We start from the raw sequence: 21,248 nt of genomic DNA, 5'->3' as shown, positions 1-21,248 counted from the left end.
CAGTTGCGTTCGCCTATCAGACCTGACAATATATGTACCTAGGGAAAATCAATTAGAGACAGTAGAGCGTAATAACTAATAACAAAATTATTACGAGCCCTCCCAATTATTCTTTGTAAAACATTTTTTAAACCCACAAAAACAAAATAATTATCAACAAACAAAAAACAAAAACAAAAATAAAGACAAAACGGAAACAATTTTTAAAAAACCCAACAAAACAACAAACAAACAAAAATAAATTTGAGCATTTATTTAGCGCAATGTCCAACTAAACCTGCTCAAACCACTTTAAATAGTCATAACCACCTCGCATGAAGTACGAGAGATGACGTCTGTTAGGCGATATTTTTACATCTTATTCTTAATGTTAAATCTTTAAATTCATTTTTAACGACCGGGCACTCGTTTTACGCATGTCCGGAGAGATATTGTAAGTGTAAAGAGCCTTTTCCAAGGACTCAACAATGCTCTGCTCATAGCGGGAACCGAACCCAGGATTTTCCGTTCCCTTCATATTCCAACCACCATTGAGTACAGACGATACTAGATATATTGCATTTTATTTTATTTTGTTTTCCACGTTAATTTTTTATTGTTGTGCCGACCAAGGGTTTGTACCCGAAACGTCAATCGCCTGCATTTTTCCCATCCGAAACCTCTCCATTTCCACTCTTTTGTTAGTATTTTCACGATCTCAGGCTTCAGGGAGCCCCCACCGTTCACTACTTATTCAATCCTTTATGCCATCGACTTTGGAATGACCTCACTGAAGACGCGGTGGAATCACGTGATGTGGATCATTAATTTTCTTAATTTTACAAGAATACCAGAATATACATCTATGTCATGTTAACTATTGGGAAGGCCTTCCGAAAGATCCTCGAGCTAGCATTGCTTTCATTTTGTATTTTCACCGTGGATCTTTTCTCATGCGTTTGTTTATTCAATTTGTCAATATATAGCAGCGTTTTAAAAACTCTAGAACAAACCTTGATAGATTAGTGAAAGTTTAAGCTTTCCTGATACGACAATTGTTTTGGTTGTCCCCGCCATTTTGTTTTGTGAAGTTTTGAAAACGGTCCACGGTTTTTTTCTATTAGGGTTAGCTCGAGGTCGGAGGATTAGGGTTGTCATAAGTCTTAGTAAAGATGCTAGGATGTTTATTTTTCCTATTTGGGTTAGTTAAAGGTAATAGGTTTTATTTTTTCTTAGACATAGTTGAGGGACTATTTGAGTTGTTAACCTTAGCACGAGGAGCTTTCGGAAGGCCTCCCAAATATTGCTTGTGTAAAATTTTCGACAATAACACCAAAGTAAAGTAGATAATTGTAATGTGGCTGCTCGAAGCTCGAAGAAATAGATGACAATGTGAAATTGAATGTAAGCTTCAATTTAATAAACGAAAACACGATACTGTAGACGTTTCGGTTTTCCCCTTTATCAACAAAACAGGATGAATGAAACACTGCAGATCGATGTGCACTTATTTGCAGGTCTGATAACCCAATTCCTAATGGGCTCATCATTGTACCTAATGGAAATCTCCAAAAAAAAAAAAAAATGACGCAAAATATTGTTAACAACAACAATATTAAACTAGGCCCATAAGAATGTTCAGATGTCAGACCTGCATATATGTACACGTCGCTGTAGACGAATGAGATAATGGCGTTGTTAAGGTGAAAAAAAACCACCGATGTGGCAGAAAATAGTATGCTCCTTTTGAATGTATGGCAGCACGAATAAATATAGAACAATATCATTTATTAAAAGTGTGCAATTAATATACACCTGGATAACTCCGCCTCTTAGTCATCATACTATCTATAAACAATGGCAAAGATTGGTAAACATAGAAAACTACAATGGTTTTACTATTGATAGCATGCGTCTAAGTAAATTACCCACTGTTCTACCGCTTGATCAATAGAACCAAAAGAGGAAACTATGTGTAAACTGAAACGTTTTTATAATAATATGACCGAGAAAATCCTATGATAACTAGTCACCCATCAGGCGGTATAAAAACAATGTCAATGACCAGAGAGAGGTTGATTTCATTCACGTTATTGTTTATAAACAGCCAAATATGTTTGTCAGACAACGTTTGAAGGTGTGCCACAAATTCCATTTTTCTTTGGCCAAAAATCTACTGGTAAATTAAATGTCAGTAGCTTCATGACATTCAGTCGGAAGGTAAAAATTTTGGATTTGCATTCTTTTGCATTTTCTGAAAGAATATGATCCCCAGAGCATTTTAATCTATATTTGAGTAAATCGGGTGATTTTTCATGAAGTTATGGTCAGATGTATGGGAAAGCTATCCAGCAACTTTTTTCAAATAACATACTTTTTCAACTTGACTAGCTATAAAAAAAGAAGTGAAATTAAACTTTGATATTTCCCGAAGATGTACAAAAATAGTTGATTTACCTATTTATGACAAGAACGAATTTTAGATAAAAATTGACCTTCTAACTAAACTTGGCAATAACTCAGTTCAAACCTTTTCACCATCCTACTGATTATGCCATTCACTGTAACTGAAAGGAAAAAGAAAATGACCCTTATGTTAATAGAAATTAATATCGGAACTAACCATGGCCGTTGGCACCGGCAATGAACAATAACAGTAGAGACATAAGCTTTAGCTCCATCTTCGATGCGATCGGGGTCTTGGTGTAGTGTACAGATTGGAGGATGGCCCGAAATGAGTAACGGTGATGTTTTGGCAGAGATTAAATAAAATAACGAGGGAAAGAGAGACACAGAGAGAGAGAGAGACACACACACACACAAACACACACACACACACACACACACACACAGAGAGAGAGAGAGAGAGAGAGAGAGAGAGAGAGAGAGAGAGAGAGAGAGTTTTTGAAACAGGGCTGTCATTTTGGTATAATGAGTCCAATTATCAAAATTGCCTTTGGAATTGTTGTTCTATCGTACATAGACGTATTATTATTATTATTATTATTATTATTATTATTATTATTATTATTATTATTATTATTATTATTATTATTATTATTATTATTATTATTATTATTATTATATTATTATCATTATTATTATTATCATCATCATCATCTCATCATCATTCATCATCATCATCATCATCATCATCATCATCATCATTATTATTATTATTATTATTATTATTATTATTATTATTATTATTATTATTATGTGGGAGTACTGATAGCTCAGTTGATACAACACTGAGTAACTGGGCACTCTTTGCGTGTGAAGCGAGTGATCTATCAATTGAGCTTCGGGATGAGACCCCTATAACAAGTTATGAGTCATCTTATTCCAAAGTTGTTATTCGAAACAATTTGGTTCCTGGCCAAAATGAATAAAAATGTCTTTTGTTGTTGTGTAAAAATAAAAAAATAAAGTAGTCCTTCAGAGCCATGAGGCTCATGGAGCCGGAGTTTATCCCGGTTTCTATAGCGCGAAACAGACAATAGCAATTGCTTGCTATCCTTTGGATAGGACGATAGTCTATCGCAACGTACTTTCCGCCAAATCTAACAGATTCACGGCTTGTTGGACAGAGGGGTGGGGTGGGAGTGTGTGTGTGTGTGGGGGGGGGGGGGGGGGGCGGGGTCAGAAAAAATCTCGACTTCACCCGGGATCGATCTTGGTCCCTTTGCGTATGAGAAGCAAGTGCTACCAACTGAGCTATTATGACCTTACCCTGAAATATTACATTGTAAAAAATGGCTGGAAAATTCGTTCTCCAAATATCTTTGTATTAGAAAAAACCTTCATCTCGTCAACAACTTTCAAACTGGGATTTCGTTGAAGACTTTGTCGAAGTCTCAGGTTTGATAGCTTTTGACAAGATGAAGGGCGTTTTAATTGATTGATATGGATATGAAGGACGATTTTTCTGGCCAGAATTTTTTAAATGTGTTTGGTGTTTTTCTTTCTTTAAAAACAAAAAATTTTAAAGAGTAGGGCAGAGCTATAGATAGTATGCGCTTGGCTCAGAAGCTCATAACATTGCCATCCAGAAGTAAAACGGACCAACACACAAAACTGTGTGTATCCATAAACGTTTATAGTCAGGTTAATACAGTTCAGTGGGAATCACTGACAAACGCGGATGACAAAATACAATAACAAAGGCTTGAGTGACGTCAACTGCATACTATCTATAGATAGTTCGAAGATGACGTCACTCAGGCCTTTGTTTTTGTTTTTGCCATCCGCGTTTGTGAGTTGTTCTCACTAAACTGTATTAACCAGACTATAAAAGTTCATGGTTACACAGAGTTTGTGTGTTGGTCCGTTATACTTCCGGATGGCAATGTTGTGAACTCTTTGGCCAAGCGCATTCTATCTATAGTTGCCAAAGTTGTTTGGTTTCGATGACATTTTGGCGTCGTTTTGAAATAATTCAGTGGAACCATAATTTCACAACACGTCATTTCGGTACTGCCTGAACCAGCAACTCCTCAATGGCGGGAATCGGCGAGGGTCGAACTTTAGTCATCGTAAACTTATAGATAGTATAATATGCGCTTGGCTAAGAAGCTCACAACATTGCCATCCGGAAGTATAATGGACCAACACACAAAACTATGTGTAACCATGAACTTTTATAGTCTGGATAATACAGTTAAGTGAGAATTACTCATAAACGTCGATGGCAAAAAAAAAAACAACATAAAAACAATAGATAGTTCGAAGATGACGTCACTCAGGTCTTTGTTCTTATTTTTTGCCATCCGCGTTTATGAGTAATGCTCACTGAACTGTATTAACCTGACTATAAACGTTCATGGATACACACAGTTTTGTGTGTTGGTCCGTTATACTTCCGGATGGCAATGTTATGAGCTTCTTAGCCAAGCGCATACTATCTATAACAAAGACCAGAGTAACGTGAATTTCATTCTATCTATAGCCTGAACCTGACCAAAAAGTTATGTCAAAATACACTCTTTGGCCACAAAAGAAAACAAATCGTGAGTTGAATTCAATACGTCAACCCAATGGAATCACTTGTTTCCTTGAGCACTACTAACGACAACTCACTAGATAGTGCACAAGCCTAAAAATGACGTCAAACTATAAGTCCTGATTGGTTCTTGTGTCAGGCTGGGGTCGAACTCAAATCCATTATGAAGTCATGCATACGTACCAGGCGAACCAATTTATAGAACGAAATTGACGTCACTCAGCTCCCTGTTATTGTATTTAGACAGCCATTTTGGTGATTAGTTCTCACTAGATTATATCAATCAGACTATACACGTCTACAGTCGTGTGTATTGGTATGTTATATATATATATATATATATATATATATATATATATATATATATATATATATATATATATATAACCATGTAACCATGAACTTTTATAGTCTGGTTAATACAGTTTAGTGAGAACAACTCACAAACGCGGATGGCAAAAACAATAACAAAGGCCTAAGTGACGTCATCTTCGAACTATCTATATACTTGCGGATTTTCGAATATCTTACTTAAAGTCAAAACATCAATATAATAATAATAATAATAATTATATAATGAACTTATATAGCGCCTAGTTCCAATTTGGAATTGCTCACTGGCGCTTTACATCAACACATCATGTATGATATACAAATATAGAACTGGCATGTTAAAACCACACAAATTCGATGATAACATAATATATTATAATAAAATACATACTAAGAGTCCAAATTATATGCCCTACAGAAAAGCTCAGTTTTTAACCGTTTTCTAGAGATAAGTGGATTTTCAGTATTTTTAGTTTCAATATTGATGGAGTTCCACAGTCGGGGGGCATGGTGGTCAAAGGATTTCTCATGAAAAACTAACGATTTTGGGGGTTCCCTTAGGATATTTAAATTAGCAGATCTTAAATTTCGACTGGGTTCATAAAGATGGATAAGTTCCTGAAGGTAAACAGGAGCGGAATTGTTTAAGCAATTGAAAACATGGGTGAGTATTTTAAATTCAATCCTAAACTTTACAGGTAGCCAGTGTAGGTCCTCAAAATCGGTGTTATATGCTCGCGCTTTTTAGATAACGTTACCAATCGAGCTGCTTTGTTCTGTATCTTTTGGAGTCGATTAATGACATTATTATCACAACCATAGAGCAAGCTATTGCAATAATCAAGGCGGGTAAGAATCAAAGAGACCACAAGAAGTTTCGTAGTATCAATATCAAGAAGCCTTCTAATAGCACCAAGAGATCTAAGGTAAAGATTGCAGGATCTAGTTACATTAGTGACATGGGCAGACATGTTTAATTTGGTATCGAATAAAACTCCTAAGTTTCTCACAGGTTCTTTAGTGATGGGAATTACACAATCAGAAAGATTCAGGTTAAGCGTGGAAAGGTCCACGAGGCCCCGTCTTGTAATTTGCAACACCTCTGTTTTATTTTCATTTAACCTGAGTTTGTTGCAACACATCCAGTCACTAATCTCAGAGATACAATTTTCTATATCCGTTATAACATTGAGATGATTGTCGATATTAATGGGAAACAGTAATTGGGTGTCGTCTGCGTAAAAATGGTACTTAATAGAATATTTTGAGATGATGTCACCTAATGGTCTGATATAGAGGGTGAATAAAGAGGGTCCCAGAACTGAACCCTGTGGTTCACCAAAAGATAGGGGACAAGGAGAAGAGAAGTCATGTCGATTTACAGACACTGATTGAATTCTGTCAGAGAGGTAAGAAGAAAACCAGTCAAGGACAGTACCCCCAAATCCGTATAGTGTCTTAAGTCTGTCAATTAAAAGAGTATGGTCTATTGTGTCAAAAGCAGCACTAAGGTCGAGTAGTATGATAATAACATCATCATTTTTCCGACATAAATGATTTATGATATCATTATGGATTTTAATAAGAGCAGTTTCAGTGCTGTGAAAGGGGCGATAAGCAGACTGAAATTTAGAGAACAAATTGTGTTCATTCAAAAACGTGTTAAGCCTAAAAGCAACAATTTTCTCAATTAGTTTGGACATGAGGGTGAGATTCGAGACTGGTCGATAATTATTTGGGTCTTCTTTGTCAAGGCTAGATTTCTTTAATATGGGAGTGACAATAGCATGTTTAAGATTATTAGATACCTCACCAATAAACAAACTAGCATTTACAATATGAGTAAGAACGGGAACCAAAATATTAGCACAAGAAAGAACAAGCCATGAAGGAATGGGATCTATTGGGCTGGTTGTTTTGGAGCATTGTCTCAGCGCAGACAGTACTTCTGTTTCAGTGGCGGGTTCAAATTCGTCGAATGCTACTCTGGCTGGAAGTGCATTAGTTTCATTTATTTGTGCTTTCATTATCTCTTCTTTGTCCAAATTATTCCGAATACCTGATATTTTATCTCTAAAGTGTAGAGAGAAACTATTTGCGGTAGCACTAGGGTTCTCAAAATTATTTGAAGGATGATCCTTCATCAGTTTGTTCAGGGTGGCGAACAGTTCACGTGAGTTTCGTTTGGCACTTGTTATTTTATTTTGAATGTATGTTTTTTTACATGATAGAATTAATTTGTTCCGTTTGTGTTTTAGTCTTAAATAAATTTGATTATGAATTTCTAATTTGGATCGACGCCAAATCCGTTCGGCAGATCTGAGTTGATGTTTTAGTGTTTGTAACTCGTTGCAATACCACTCGGTGTTTGGTCGAAGAATAATTTCTTTCGTGACCGATGGACACAGCTCATCGAACACAGTTTTCAGTGAATTATTATATGTGTTTACCATATCGTGAGCATTATCACAACTCTTAACAGAGGCGAGTAAATCAAAAGACCTGATGGATTCTTGAAATGTTTCTTTATTTAGAACATAAGTAGAACATATAGAACATAATTGTGAGATAAAATATGTTTTCAATCTCATTGGAAGCGTATAACCACTCTTCCGGGGGGGACTAAATACATACCTTGTGTAATTGATCTTCTGGTGTCAGAATGATGGTATCTTATTTTCTTGTCTAAATATATGCTGGTTGTAATAACGATTATCCATCCTCGCTCTTTCACATCACGTTATCCAAAGAATCTATTTATACATCCTGATGCTATAATAGTTATGTCACATTATGATTCAATATGTAACATATTCATTATTAGTCCTCCGGAGAATCGGGCACTTAGTACCAAGGACTTTTGAACCTGAACAGAGGATTGTGCGGCTATGTGGTCTTGTGGTTTGCCACTCGCTTTCGGATCGGAAGGTCCTGGGATAGAGCCTCGCTCGGCGCATAGCTGAATCCTTGGAAAAGGTTCTTTACTCACATTCTCTCACCGTACTCAGGTGTAAAATGAGTACCTGGCACTTAACAGCGTTGTCTCTGTCCGAAAACAATTGTACTATCGCATAACTGGCGTCATGTCTCGTCCTACATGTTACGTGTTTCTGTTGGCAAGGGACCCCTTGTAAAGCGCTTTGAGCACTTTTAGCAGATAATGCACTATATAAAAGCTCAATGAAAAAAATAATTATGATCTGACGTCACGACTTTAGATTCCCATTTCATTAGACACCGTTAATCTTTTTTTTTAACTGCCTGCGTTAAAATTGTGAGTGATGCTCGGATCTGTGGGATTGACCGTTAACTTATAGCCTGGCACTAGAACCGTAGCCATCGTAAAGTTATAGCCTGGCACTAGAACCGTAGCCATCGTAAAGTTATAGCCTGGCACTAGAACCGTAGCGATCGTTAAGTTATAGCCTGATACTAATTCAGAAAAGTGAGTGGAGCAGGCACTTATGTTGGTAACAACAAGAGATGAAGTGAGTAGAAAAGTGCCAGAAGACAATAGAGAATAAAAATTTTCGCGGCGGTGGTGGGGTTTGAACCTGCGACCTTATTGGTACGACAACTCCGCCTGGCAGGTGAGAGCGTGGCTCTACCGTGTGAGCTATCCACGAATACAAAAATATTCGTATCAAACTCAGGTCATTTCTCTAGTTTGATACGAATATGTTTGTATTCGTGGATAGCTCACACGGTAGAGCCACGCTCTCACCTGCCAGGCGGAGTTGTCGTACCAATAAGGTCGCAGGTTCAAACTCCACCACCGCCGCGAAAATTTTTATTCTCTATTGTCTTCTGGCACTTTTCTACTCACTTCATCTCTTGTTGTTACCGACATAAGTGCCTGCTCCACTCACTTTTCTGAATTAAAAATTCACCCCATATACCGTAGCATACTCAATGTCTCAATCGTTTCTATGTTATATGTTTGTGTTGAGAATATTGGCTATTAAGCTTAACTGCTGGTCAAGTAACTTCGCGATGGTTGGTTGGCGAGCGAGCCCGCGATTTCCAGAAGTGGGTGAGAGAGAGTTCTAGAAATGACCTGAGTTTAATACGAATATTTTTGTATTCGTGGATAGCTCACACGGTAGAGCCACGCTCTCACCTGCCAGGCGGAGTTGTCGTACCAATAAGGTCGCAGGTTCAAACCCCACCACCGCCGCGAAAATTTTTATTCTCTATTGTCTTCTGGCACTTTTCTACTCACTTCATCTCTTGTTGTAGCCTGATACTAGAAACGTAGCCATCGTTAAGTTATATCCTGGCACTAGAACCGTAGCCATCGTAAAGTTATAGCCTGACACTAGAACCGTAGCCATCGTTAAGTTATAGCCTGACACTAGAATCGTAGCCATCGTTAACTTCTAGCCTGTACTAGAACCGTAGCCATCGTTAAGTTATAGCCTGGCACAATAACCGTAGCCATCGTAAAGTTATAGCCAGATACTAGAACCGTAGCCATCGTTAACTTTTAGCCTGATACTAGAACCGTAGCCATCGTTGACTTATAGCCTGACACTAGAACCGTAGCCATCGTTAACTTATAGCCTGATACTAGAACCGTAGCCATCGTTGACTTATAGCCTGACACAAAAACCGTAGCCATCGTTGACTTATAGCCTGACACTAGAACCGTAGCCATCGTTAACTTGTAGCCTTTTTTTGTGTCAGGCTATAAGTTTGTGATGGCTACGGTCAGTGTCAGGCTATAAGTTTATGATGGCTACGGTCAGTGTCAGGCTATAAGTTTGTGATGGCTACGGTCAGTGGCAGGCTATAAGTTTGTGATGGCTACGGTCAGTGTCAGGCTTTAAGATTACGATGGCTACGGTCAGTGTCAGGCTATAAGTTTACGATGGCTACGGTCAGTGTCAGGCTTTAAGATAACGATGGCTACGGTCAGTGTCAGGCTATATTATGTATGATGGCAACGGTCAGTGTCTGGCAATAAGTTTACGATGGCTACGGCCAGTGTCAGGCTATAAGTTTACGATAACTAAGGTCGGATTGCCTCGTGTGACAGGTAGATACTTTCGATGGACATAATAATATTTTTCCTCAGATCCATCAAACTCATTGGTCCGGACTTTATCCTCGTGTCCATATCGTTAAAAGAACAATAGCAATCGCTTACTATCATTTGAATAGGACACTAAGTTATTACGAAGTACTTAACGCTACATCTAAAGGAAATACTCAATCACCGGGGGAGGGGGGGGGGGGGAAATGAAATTTTACAAACTAATCCGACCTCACCCAGGATCGATCTGGATCCCTGGCAACTGGGATATCACAACCTCAGTCGCTCGCCATGAAAGGGTTAAAATCGAATGCCATTTCGCAAGTTTAATGAGGTATCTCCGACAAATTGAGGTAGGAATTAACCAGTAAAAAAACCCCATAAATATAAATGCAAATAAAAAAAAATACAAAAACCAAAACAACCCCCCCCCCCCAAATAAAAAACCAAGAAAAAAACCCCACAAAAAAAAACAAAACTAAAACCAAAACAAAACAAACAACAAAACAAAAGAATACCCCCTTCTCCTCCCCCTCCCCTCCCGACTGATAGATACAATGGTATTTCATAATAAATGGCATTTATAAAGCAATTTTATATCTATCTCTCTATATTTGTCTATTTGTTTGTTTGCCTATCTATCTATCTATCTATCTATCTATCTATCTATCTATCTATCTATCTATCTATCTATCTATCTATCTATCTATCTATCTATCTATCTATCTATCTATCTATCTATCTATCTATCTATCTATCTATCTATCTATCTATCGATCTATATATATATATATATATATATATATATATATATATATCTATCTATCTATCTATCTATATAATATAATATAATATAATATATATATATATATATTATATATATATATTATATATATATATTATATATTATTTAAAATATTTACCACAATGTTTGGGGCAGTCTACATCGATGTTTCAGGCTTAATTTGCCATCTTCAGGACTGAGTTGTTTTGTTGACTGTTGTTGTTTCTTGAAGTGGTTCCGGTTTGAAGTTAATTAAGAGGAATTTGCGCCGATGGGGACACTTTCCGTAGATCTCATTTTTCATGTTGAGTGTGGCTTCATGAGGTTGTTTGATTATGGTATATTTTTCTTCCAGGCATAAGCTACATTGTTTTGATGTTGGTGTGTATCCTGTTGCTTTAGATAAAATTTTCCATGAAATGTTGTGGTCTATTTTGTTGTCTTTTAATTTCCAAATATGTTCGCTGAGTTTTGTGGATGTTTTTTTGTTAGTGTTTCTAAATGTTGAGGTGTGGAGGTTGTATCTTGTTTTAGGTTGTAGGACTAACAGAAAATAATTTCAAAACAAGATACAACCTCCACACCTCAACATTTAGAAACACTAACAAAAAAAACATCCACAAAACTCAGCGAACATATTTGGAAATTAAAAGACAACAAAATAGACCACAACATTTCATGGAAAATTTTATCTAAAGCAACAGGATACACACCAACATCAAAACAATGTAGCTTATGCCTGGAAGAAAAATATACCATAATCAAACAACCTCATGAAGCCACACTCAACATGAAAAATGAGATCTACGGAAAGTGTCCCCATCGGCGCAAATTCCTCTTAATTAACTTCAAACCGGAACCACTTCAAGAAACAACAACAGTCAACAAAACAACTCAGTCCTGAAGATGGCAAATTAAGCCTGAAACATCGATGTAGACTGCCCCAAACATTGTGGTAAATATTTTAAATAATAATTCGCTCCATTACTACATGTCGAGCACTTTTCGTACCATATTTGTATCAAACACGATTCAATATATATATTATATATATATATATATATATATATATATATATATATATATATATATATATATATATATATATATATATATATATATATACGTCTGTCTGTCTATCTGTCTATCTTTCTAGGTTTGAAAATTTTTATAAAGATCGATATTTGAAGGACAAGTTTTCTGGCCAAATTTCGAAATATGTGTTTTTCAAGAGTACGGCATGTTACTTTAGGGTGCATGGGTTTTGGCATATGTGATCGAAAAAAAATGAGTTTTCTTTTTTTGATGACATTTAGTAGTTCTACCCAATGATAGAATCTACCCTAAAATAAAATAGAATTCGGTTTAGTTTAATAATAATGATAACAATAATAATGATGATGATGCTGATGACGTAGTAGGGGGAATTAGGTCCAAAAAACCCTTGAATTATGCAAATTAGGGTTGAAAGCATGGAACTTATATTTGTTGTAGAATATGAAAAATCCTGTACTTTATGATATAGAACCACTCTGAGAGATGAGTATTAGTTGAGCTACAAGCTTTTTTAAGATTGGAAAATTTGAAATGGACGACAAAATAATACGTTCATTCCTTTTGTGTAAACATTCAAAACAAGGCGACCCAAACGTTGAATCACGTCATCCTTGGATATCCATTGGTGTCTATTTTTAGCGTCAAACCGGATGTTTTCCTTTCACTAAACTTTCCATTCACGAACTATCCAAATTGTTTAATCGTTAATCTTATTCAATTTTGCTAGTTATGAAGGATTTCTCTATGCAAAATTCTATAATAATAGATTTTTGTTTATCTGGTTTAACAAGTATAATCAAGTATACTAGTAAAGACGGACAGAAAACAAAGGTCTCGCAGAACACAGTACGATTAAATGTCGACAACCGGTGTTGACACAGACAGTGCTCCTTTACCCCTCCCCCTAATTATTGTTTTCTTTCCAAAAATACTGCAATAATCATTTTACGTGTTTTATAGACTATTTTGGTCAGAATTGATGATAGTTGGGGATCAGGATAGCTCAGTTGGTGGAGCACTCGCTTCACACGCAAAGGGACCGAGATCGATCCCGGGTGCTGTCGAATTTTTTCCCCTGTCCACCCAGCAGTAATTGGGTAGCTGGGTCTGTTATATCTGGCGGAATGTACTTTACGATAGACTATAATCCTATGAAAAGGGTATCAAGCAATCGCTATTGTCCGTGTCACGATATAGAAACCGTGATAAACTCCGACTCCATGGACCGAATGACTCTGAAGGACTCTTAAACTTTGATAATAATAATAATAATAATAATAATAATAATAATAATAATAATAATAATAATAATAATAATAATAATAATAATAATAATAATAATAATGATGATGATGATGATGATGAAAATGATGATGATGATGATGATGATGATAATAATAATAATAATAATAATAATAATAATAATAATAATAATAACAATAATAATAATAATCTTCTATAGCAGGTGTCATTTATATGGGTCTTCGCTACATGTATGCCAATTTTCATACTTTCAATCCCAATGTGCACTGTTTTAGCACAATTTCTCCTAATACAATGAATATGAAGAAAAGATAATATGTATTTACGCAATGATTTTCCCTTGTTTAATAAAGCTGTAATAGGGTAAATTTAAGGCCTTAAACCGAAACGTTATGATTGATTGCCAGAGTGGTTCTATAGCGGACGGGTCTTTAATTGGTCTTGGTAACACGTATGCAAATTTTCATGCTACGGTCATATATATATATATATATATATATATATATATATATATATATATATATATATATATATATATATATATATATATCAACCATAATGAAACTCGTTGAAAGCCGGCATCAATCTGTACATGATGTCACTCTTTCGATCCCGACAATCCTGTCTCGCCTCGTCCGCAAAACATTGCCTGGCAATAGTATCACGATCGTACACTCTCATCGCCCAGGGGTAATAACCCGTGCGCCAGGACGGGAAATGCATTTCGTAACAATCTCTCGCCTTTCTGGGGAAGTTTGAATCCCAGCAATGCGCGCCTTCTCGGATGTAAGAGATGGACATGCACATGTGGTAGAGGTAAGCATATTTGGACAAACGGTAGAATATTCTACAGAATGCTATGACGCAATGTTCCAGAGGCATCAATGCATCCACGTTGTTGAAGCACAGTCGGTTGAACTCGTTGAGGTCCCCGGTGAACATGTTGAACATATCGGTCACGGAGAGGTGTCTGAATCCTGCTTTTCTATCACAGTCAGATGTTCTGTACTCGCATTCTTCTCGGTCTGAGAGAAGAAAAAACGATTTAATGAAGATGATAATGGTGATGTTTTTGTTGTTGTGACTGTTGATAATGGTGATGATGATGATGATGATGATGATGATACTACAACAGCAACAACAACATCAACAACAACAATTACTACTACTACTACTACTACTACTACTACTACTACTACTACTACTACTACTACTACTACTACTACTACTACTACTACTACTACTACTACTACTACTACTACTACTACTACTACTACTACTATACTACTACTACTACTACTACACACTACTACTACTACTACTACTACTACTACTACCTATTACTACTACTACTACTACTACTACCACTACTACTACTACTACTACTACTACTACTACTACTACTACTACTACTACTAATACAACTACCACTAATACCACTACCACCACCATCACCACCACCACCACCACCACCACTACTACTACTACTACTACTACTACTACTACTGCTGCTGCTGCTACTACTACTACTACTACTACTACTACTTCTACTACACTACTACTACTACTACTACTACTACTACTACTACTACTACTACTACTACTACTACTACTACTACTACTATTGCTAATACAGTCGACCCGACTTAATCGCACATCCTCGGGAGTTCAGGTTAGTGTGTTGATTAAGAGGAGTGTGCGATTCTGCGGAAAAGCTAAAAATAGCATCTTAGCGCCACTTTCATGTGCCGTTCATGTAAGACCTTCTCCTCTGAATTTTCTATAGGCTTGGGACCCTCATTTTCAAGACATTAGACTCATAAGACAGTTTTTATTTTGTTTGTTTCTTTTTATTTCTTTTATTTTCTATGTTTTTTTTTTTTTTTTTTGGGTTAGTGTTTGGGTGCTTTTTTTTTGTATTTCTCATTCATGTTTCATCGACAACTAAATGTAATTAATGTAATCATCATTATTGGTAAGAATAGTAATCGTGAAGCGTTGATTATAGTAAAGTCCCATTTCGTCTGCATTGTATATGTCATTAGAGTCGTACTGCTAAAGAAGTTGTTTCAAAACTTCATCACTCCATTGGCTGGCAAAGAGACATCAGCATCGTGTTTTTTAAAACATTCCGTCAACCTGCCTTGAGTTGATGCCATTCAAATGCCTTTTGAGTGTATCAATGAGGACAGGGACCATATGGATCAATCAAAAGATGAGAAGCAAATCCTCCCTGTAATCCTTTCTTATTGTTCACGGCCCAATAGAGGAAAACAATGCACAGGTAGAGAATTGCAATCGAGGGGTCAGACAATGTAAACAAGCACAAGGCATTGGGTGGACTTTGATCACATTTCACACATAGTGATGCAGAGAGTGAGTGCTGAGTCAATTAGCCCGTCGTGTCGGGTAATCCTTTGATCTCAGGTATCAAGCATTGCACCTCTGACCTAGTCGGGGCTGAGGGACAGTGGAATTGCATTGACGGGAAAGCTTTTTTTCACGCGTTATACGATATTAACGTACGGAAATGGTTCAACGCGAAATGCATTTTTTGATGTATTTTTATATATTTTTGTACAATCAAGATGGAAACAAGCGTACTCAAAACTCCTAAAACCATCATGGTGGAATGATATCTTAACAAAGAAAGGCAAGTTGTAGATGATTGCAATGGGCACGATCTATATTACATTTCCATGTGATCGAGGTCATTGGTCACATTATTGTTTATAAACAGCCAAATATATTTGCCCACCACGTTGGAAGGTGTGCTACAAATTCCATGTATTCATTTGTCAAAAATATACTGGTTAATTTATCAGTCGGAAGGTGAAAATTTTGGATTAGCATTTTTTTTTCATTTTCTGAAAGAATATTCTCCCTAGAGCATTTTAATCTTTATTTGAAGGAAATCGGGTGATTTTTCATGAATTATGGTCAGATGTATTGAGAAAGGTATTCAGCAACTTTTCTAAAATTTCACACTTTTTCAACTTAACTAGCTGTAAAAAATAGAAGTGAAATTAAGCTTTGATATTTCCTGAAGATGTAAAAAGGGTTAATTTAACTATTTATGACAAGAACTCATTTTGGATAAAAATTGACCTTCTAACTAAACTTGGCAATAACTCAGTTCAAACCTTTTCACGATCCTACTGATTATGTCATCCACTGTAAGAAAATGACTCTTATGTTAATACAAATTAAAATCGGAACTAACCATGACCGAGGGCACCGGAAATGAACAATGACAGTAGAGACATAAGCTTCAGCTCCATCTTCAATGCGATCGGGGTCTTGGTGTTGTGTACAGATTGGAGGTTTGCCCGAAATGGGTAACGGTGATGTTTTCTCCGAGATCATATAAAATAACGAAGAAGAAGAAGAAGAAGAAGAAGAGAGAGAGAGAGAGAGAGAGAGAGAGAGAGAGAGAGAGAGAGAGGGGGAGAGAGAGAGAGGAGAGAGAGAGAGAGAGAGAGAGAGAGAGAGAGAGAGAGAGAATTATTGAAACAGCTGTCTTTAAAGTAAGTGGATTTTGATTGATTTTGTTTTCTTATTTCTATGTAATTTAGATTCAGATAATTTATAATAATACCGGTATGATTTGTTCGGTAATTGGTAGTTTGGGTATTACATTATGACGTATCGCACCAGGGCGAACGCTGCCATACACACAGATGAAATGAAAAGCGAGAATGTTGTTGTTGATAAAGATGAGGACGATGTATTAGATGATGGATGATTGAAGAAAACGACGCAGTTGGATAACAGGACAAACGTAGAATAACACGTAGAGTAGAAGTTTACAGCAATATCAGAGCACTATGTACAGTAGTCGCATGTACGGCAGGTCGACTGCAAAATATGATATATATATATATATATTATATATATATATATATATATATATATATTGGTTACATTATATATATATATATATATATATATATTATATATATATATATATATATATATATATGACATGAAAGTAAATATCCATTAAACGATAGACTGATGCCTTTACATGAAATATGGATGGAACATATGGAATGTTAACAGATGATTAAATACAATGAACACAAGTATATCTCTGCGAGCAAATAGGACTACATATCTAATACAATTTAAACACGAATCATAATAACTGAAATTAGAAATAAAAACCTACATTTCTGGTGCGTTAAGTTCGAACGTGTGAGGACAATCCAGTTTAGGAAACAAGGTGGGCTATAACCCGAAACTTCCAAGAATATATAAGAAATATATTTTAAAACATGTAGTTAAAACTGTTGACAACGAACTAAGCAGTTTTACACCTATTAGAAGAGGAGTTAGGCAGGGGTGTGTTTTGTCTCCAGATTTATTCAACCTCTATAGTGAAATGATATTAAGAGATATCGAACATAAGAAGGGGGTGTGTATTGGAGGAAAGAATGTAACAAATCTGAGGTATGCAGATGATACGGTTCTACTGGCAGAATCTGAACATGAACTACAAGAATTACTGGATGTTGTAGTCAGGAGTAGTGAAAATATGGGACTGGAACTGAATATATCTAAAACAGAATGTATGTCGGTATCTAAAAATAATAACCCACCAGCCTGTGTAATAACAAGCAGAGGACAAACAATACAACAAGTTGAATGTTTCAAATATTTAGGCTTCAATGTAACATCCAATGGAAAATCAGATTGTGAAATAAAGAAAAGAATAGGTATGGCGAAGAATGCATTCAACCAGCTGCATACAATTATGAAAAACAGGAATATTAGCATGAAAACAAAAATCAAAGTCCTGGATTGCTATGTACTGTCTGTGCTGCTATATGGTTGTGAGAGCTGGACCATAAACAAGACCATGGTTAAAAGACTGGAGGCAGTGGAAATGTGGTTTTACAGAAGAATGATGAGGGTGTCATGGATGGAAAGGAAAAGAAATGAAGAAATTTTAGAAATGGCAAACAGAAAAAGATCACTGATAACAAAAATCATCAAACGCCAAATGGAATTTTTAGGACACATTATCCGCCACCCTGGTTTGGAAATACTCGCCTTGACTGGAAAGATGAATGGAAAAAGAATAAGAGGAAGACAAAGAATAACGTATTTGAAAGGGATAAGAACTTGGACAGATGAAGCTGAGAAAGGTGGCGCTGCTTTAATAGAATTGGCAAGAGATAGATCAGCTTGGCGGAAGATGACCTCCGACGTCTGCTTCAGATATGGAACTACATGAGATGAGTTAAAACTGTATAGTTATAAATTGAAAAGTGGGTTTCAACCTTCACTTTCAACGTTTGGAAAGAAAATGATCAAGAATGGTGAATCGGTCTACCAATGCTCATAAAGGCGCGAAAATCTTACATTTGTTCACATCATAAACAACAATAACAAGCACGATAATGGATGACTTAGCAACACGCAATACTAAACAATCAATAAAAACAATTCTGGTCTAACCAGATCAATTGGTTTGGTGCCAGATTTACAAAAGATCGATATGAGATTTTATTATAATCCTGGTTTATCAGTCTTCACAACTCCCCCTAGATATGAATGCCACGTCAGTGACAAAAAGTACATATTCATTTATTAATAATGATGCAATGGTTTTATTGCTTTATCTTTTTGTGCACACTTAAATACCGATCTTACAACTTCATTACCAGTAATAGTAAGGAAAAAGTGATCAGGAAAATAGATGGAACCGTCACTGACGTGACATGCATAAGATATTAGCAATAATGCATGGGAGTAATTGAAATTTTAAAAGTATTGATAATTGTTGGGTTTCTGTCGGTGATTAAAGTATAAACCGACCCATGACTCCAACTACCTCAACAGAATGAATGAGGCAAAATAGAATATAGGAGGAGAAATGAATAAACAGCAGCAAGAAACTCCAGATTGCATCAGACTGATTAGAAAAGGAAAGAACTAAGCATAAAAAGTAGTGAAAGAAAAAGAAATGGCACACAGAGCAACAAGAGAATAAAAAAATAAAAAAATTAGCCGCTCCAAAAAAAAAAAAGAAAAAGCTTTCAATTCTGTACAAGCATTTGGACGTGCTTTGTCAAAGCTAACTCCCGTTTACCAAGCAATTCATGTAGAAAGTCAGCATTGTTTTTGCTCTTGCTGATAAATTTCCAAAAGCAGACAGTTCAGCCACTATGACTAAGACAATTGGGTAGGCCGTAGACATTGGAGATCGGAAGTTTTGTAAATCAGATAAGATCTCCAGGTAACTGGTAAAAATTTTCACAATAGACAAAACTAAAGAAATATAATAAATATAATTTTAAAATGGAAGCAAAAGAAGCTGTCATTTTCAACTGTGAAAGAAGTCCATGCTCAGTGTAAGACATAAAACCTGATTTCAAGATATGCAAATCAAAATTGGTTGCCCATTGCCTAGCACATAGTTAGCTCATAAGATCGGAGAGGGACCAAAATGTTTGCTCTGTGTTTATCATGAAAACGTCAAACATTTCAGTGGAATCAAGACAAATCTTTCAAGGAACATCGACAACAAACAATTGTTGTGTGACTCTATCTGCAAACCAAATCATCTTCCTGTTCTTTAGACAGGTGTGGTGCTTGCTCAGAAAGACCATCCTCTCTGGCTGTTGATGCACTGACTCCTGAAGACTATAATGTTTCTGTCAATTTCTTTTAATGGGGAAAAAAAGCCAAGAAGGAAAAAAGGGAGGATGATGCTTAAAAAGAATTTGCAACAAAAAACGCAACTTAAGCTCTCAAGGAAACAAGATTTCATTTCAATCACACAGCATTTACAACAGAATTAAACTTCAGGCAAATTTGAGCTCTGGGTAACTTATTCTTCATGAAGGTTTTCAGAGAATTATGCAGTAAAATACCAAAATGAAATTATGGTGACCCATAAGGAGCAGGCAGGCATAACAGTCTTAACAGCTTTGATAACAAGAACAACAGTCAACTTCCTATATTAGATGATGTATTACACACGACAATGGAGCTGTAGTTTGCGACAACCAATTAATTCTTAAGGAATTTTGTGGTGAAAGGTGATGCAAATGACATTGACGATTTGTATTTCTATTCTAACGTAGCTGTAAGACAGTTCAAAAACGAATTTACAATCTCCATTTAGCAATGTAGGAAATATTTGATGAAAACATACTAGTTGCTGATAGGTGGACTAGGAGGAAGAATTAATTGTGCCATTTTAATGACAAAGGTCTCTGTCCAAAACAAACTGGCGTTTTTATTTTCTAAAGCTCATTTTAGTACTTACAGGGAAAGAGAACATTTAGAATTAATTTCATAGCAGATTTGGGAAATTATTTAAGGTTAATCATATGATTTTTGCCATTTGTATTGGACAGAGTATGAATCTATTATGCTATGTATAGTTTTATTGCAAAATGTTTGTAATTAATATTTTTTTTGTGTGTTAAAAATTACAATTTTGTTCTTAAAATTGAAACAGAGGGTACAATACAATGTTGGTATTGCTTTATTCAATTGTGAAACAAAAAATGATGTTTATACTTTAAAAGAAAAGCGATAAAATAGCATTTTTATTTATGCCACGTCAGTGACAATTATTTTACCACGTCAGTAACAGAACAAAGCAAGACCAAACTTCTAATATGTAGGCTGTATCGTTCCTTTATAATAATCAACTCAATCAGTATGATTTAATGGACTTACTCAGTTAAATCCAAGCTTCTAGCTTTACATAAATCAGAGAAATTACAAGAGAAGCAAGTGATCCCAAGTATGGCATACAAAAATTGTCACATCAGTGA

At 35.9% G+C, this 21,248-nt stretch overlaps 2 protein-coding genes across 2 annotated transcripts in view; both read right to left on the bottom strand.

Moving 5' to 3' along the window:
• The window catches only part of LOC144958274 (uncharacterized), a 7,806-nt gene extending 5,081 nt beyond the window's left edge, over positions 1-2,725 (bottom strand). Inside the window, exon 1 of the mRNA XM_078890142.1 lies at positions 2,603-2,725. Coding sequence (XP_078746268.1) covers positions 2,603-2,660 — 58 coding nt within the window. The 5' untranslated portion in view covers positions 2,661-2,725. The remainder of the gene's footprint in view (positions 1-2,602) is intronic.
• An 11,095-nt stretch (positions 2,726-13,820) lies between these two features.
• LOC144958275 (uncharacterized) lies at positions 13,821-16,793 on the bottom strand. The gene is made up of 2 exons (XM_078890143.1): positions 16,676-16,793; positions 13,821-14,477 (listed from the first exon to the last, which is right to left on the bottom strand). Exons 1-2 carry the CDS (start codon positions 16,731-16,733, stop codon positions 14,002-14,004), a joined length of 534 nt encoding a protein of 177 aa, XP_078746269.1. The 5' UTR covers positions 16,734-16,793; the 3' UTR covers positions 13,821-14,001.
• Between the last annotated feature and the right edge of the window lie 4,455 nt (positions 16,794-21,248).

The sequence above is a fragment of the Berghia stephanieae genome, chromosome 12 (genome assembly GCF_034508935.2).
Source record: "Berghia stephanieae isolate SIO BIC M18660-M18661 chromosome 12, UCSD_Bste_1.3, whole genome shotgun sequence".
NCBI lineage: Eukaryota > Metazoa > Mollusca > Gastropoda > Nudibranchia > Aeolidiidae > Berghia > Berghia stephanieae.
This window is presented reverse-complemented; position numbering and strand designations above follow the sequence as displayed.

Bases quoted from the DNA above. Each gene is read 5' to 3' on its own strand.
- LOC144958275 (XM_078890143.1), bottom strand. From the start codon at position 16,733: ATGGAGCTGAAGCTTATGTCTCTACTGTCATTGTTCATTTCCGGTGCC. The intron at 14,478-16,675 runs GTTAGTTCCGAT...TTCTTCTCTCAG, and splicing joins TTCCGGTGCCCTCGGTCATG to ACCGAGAAGAATGCGAGTAC.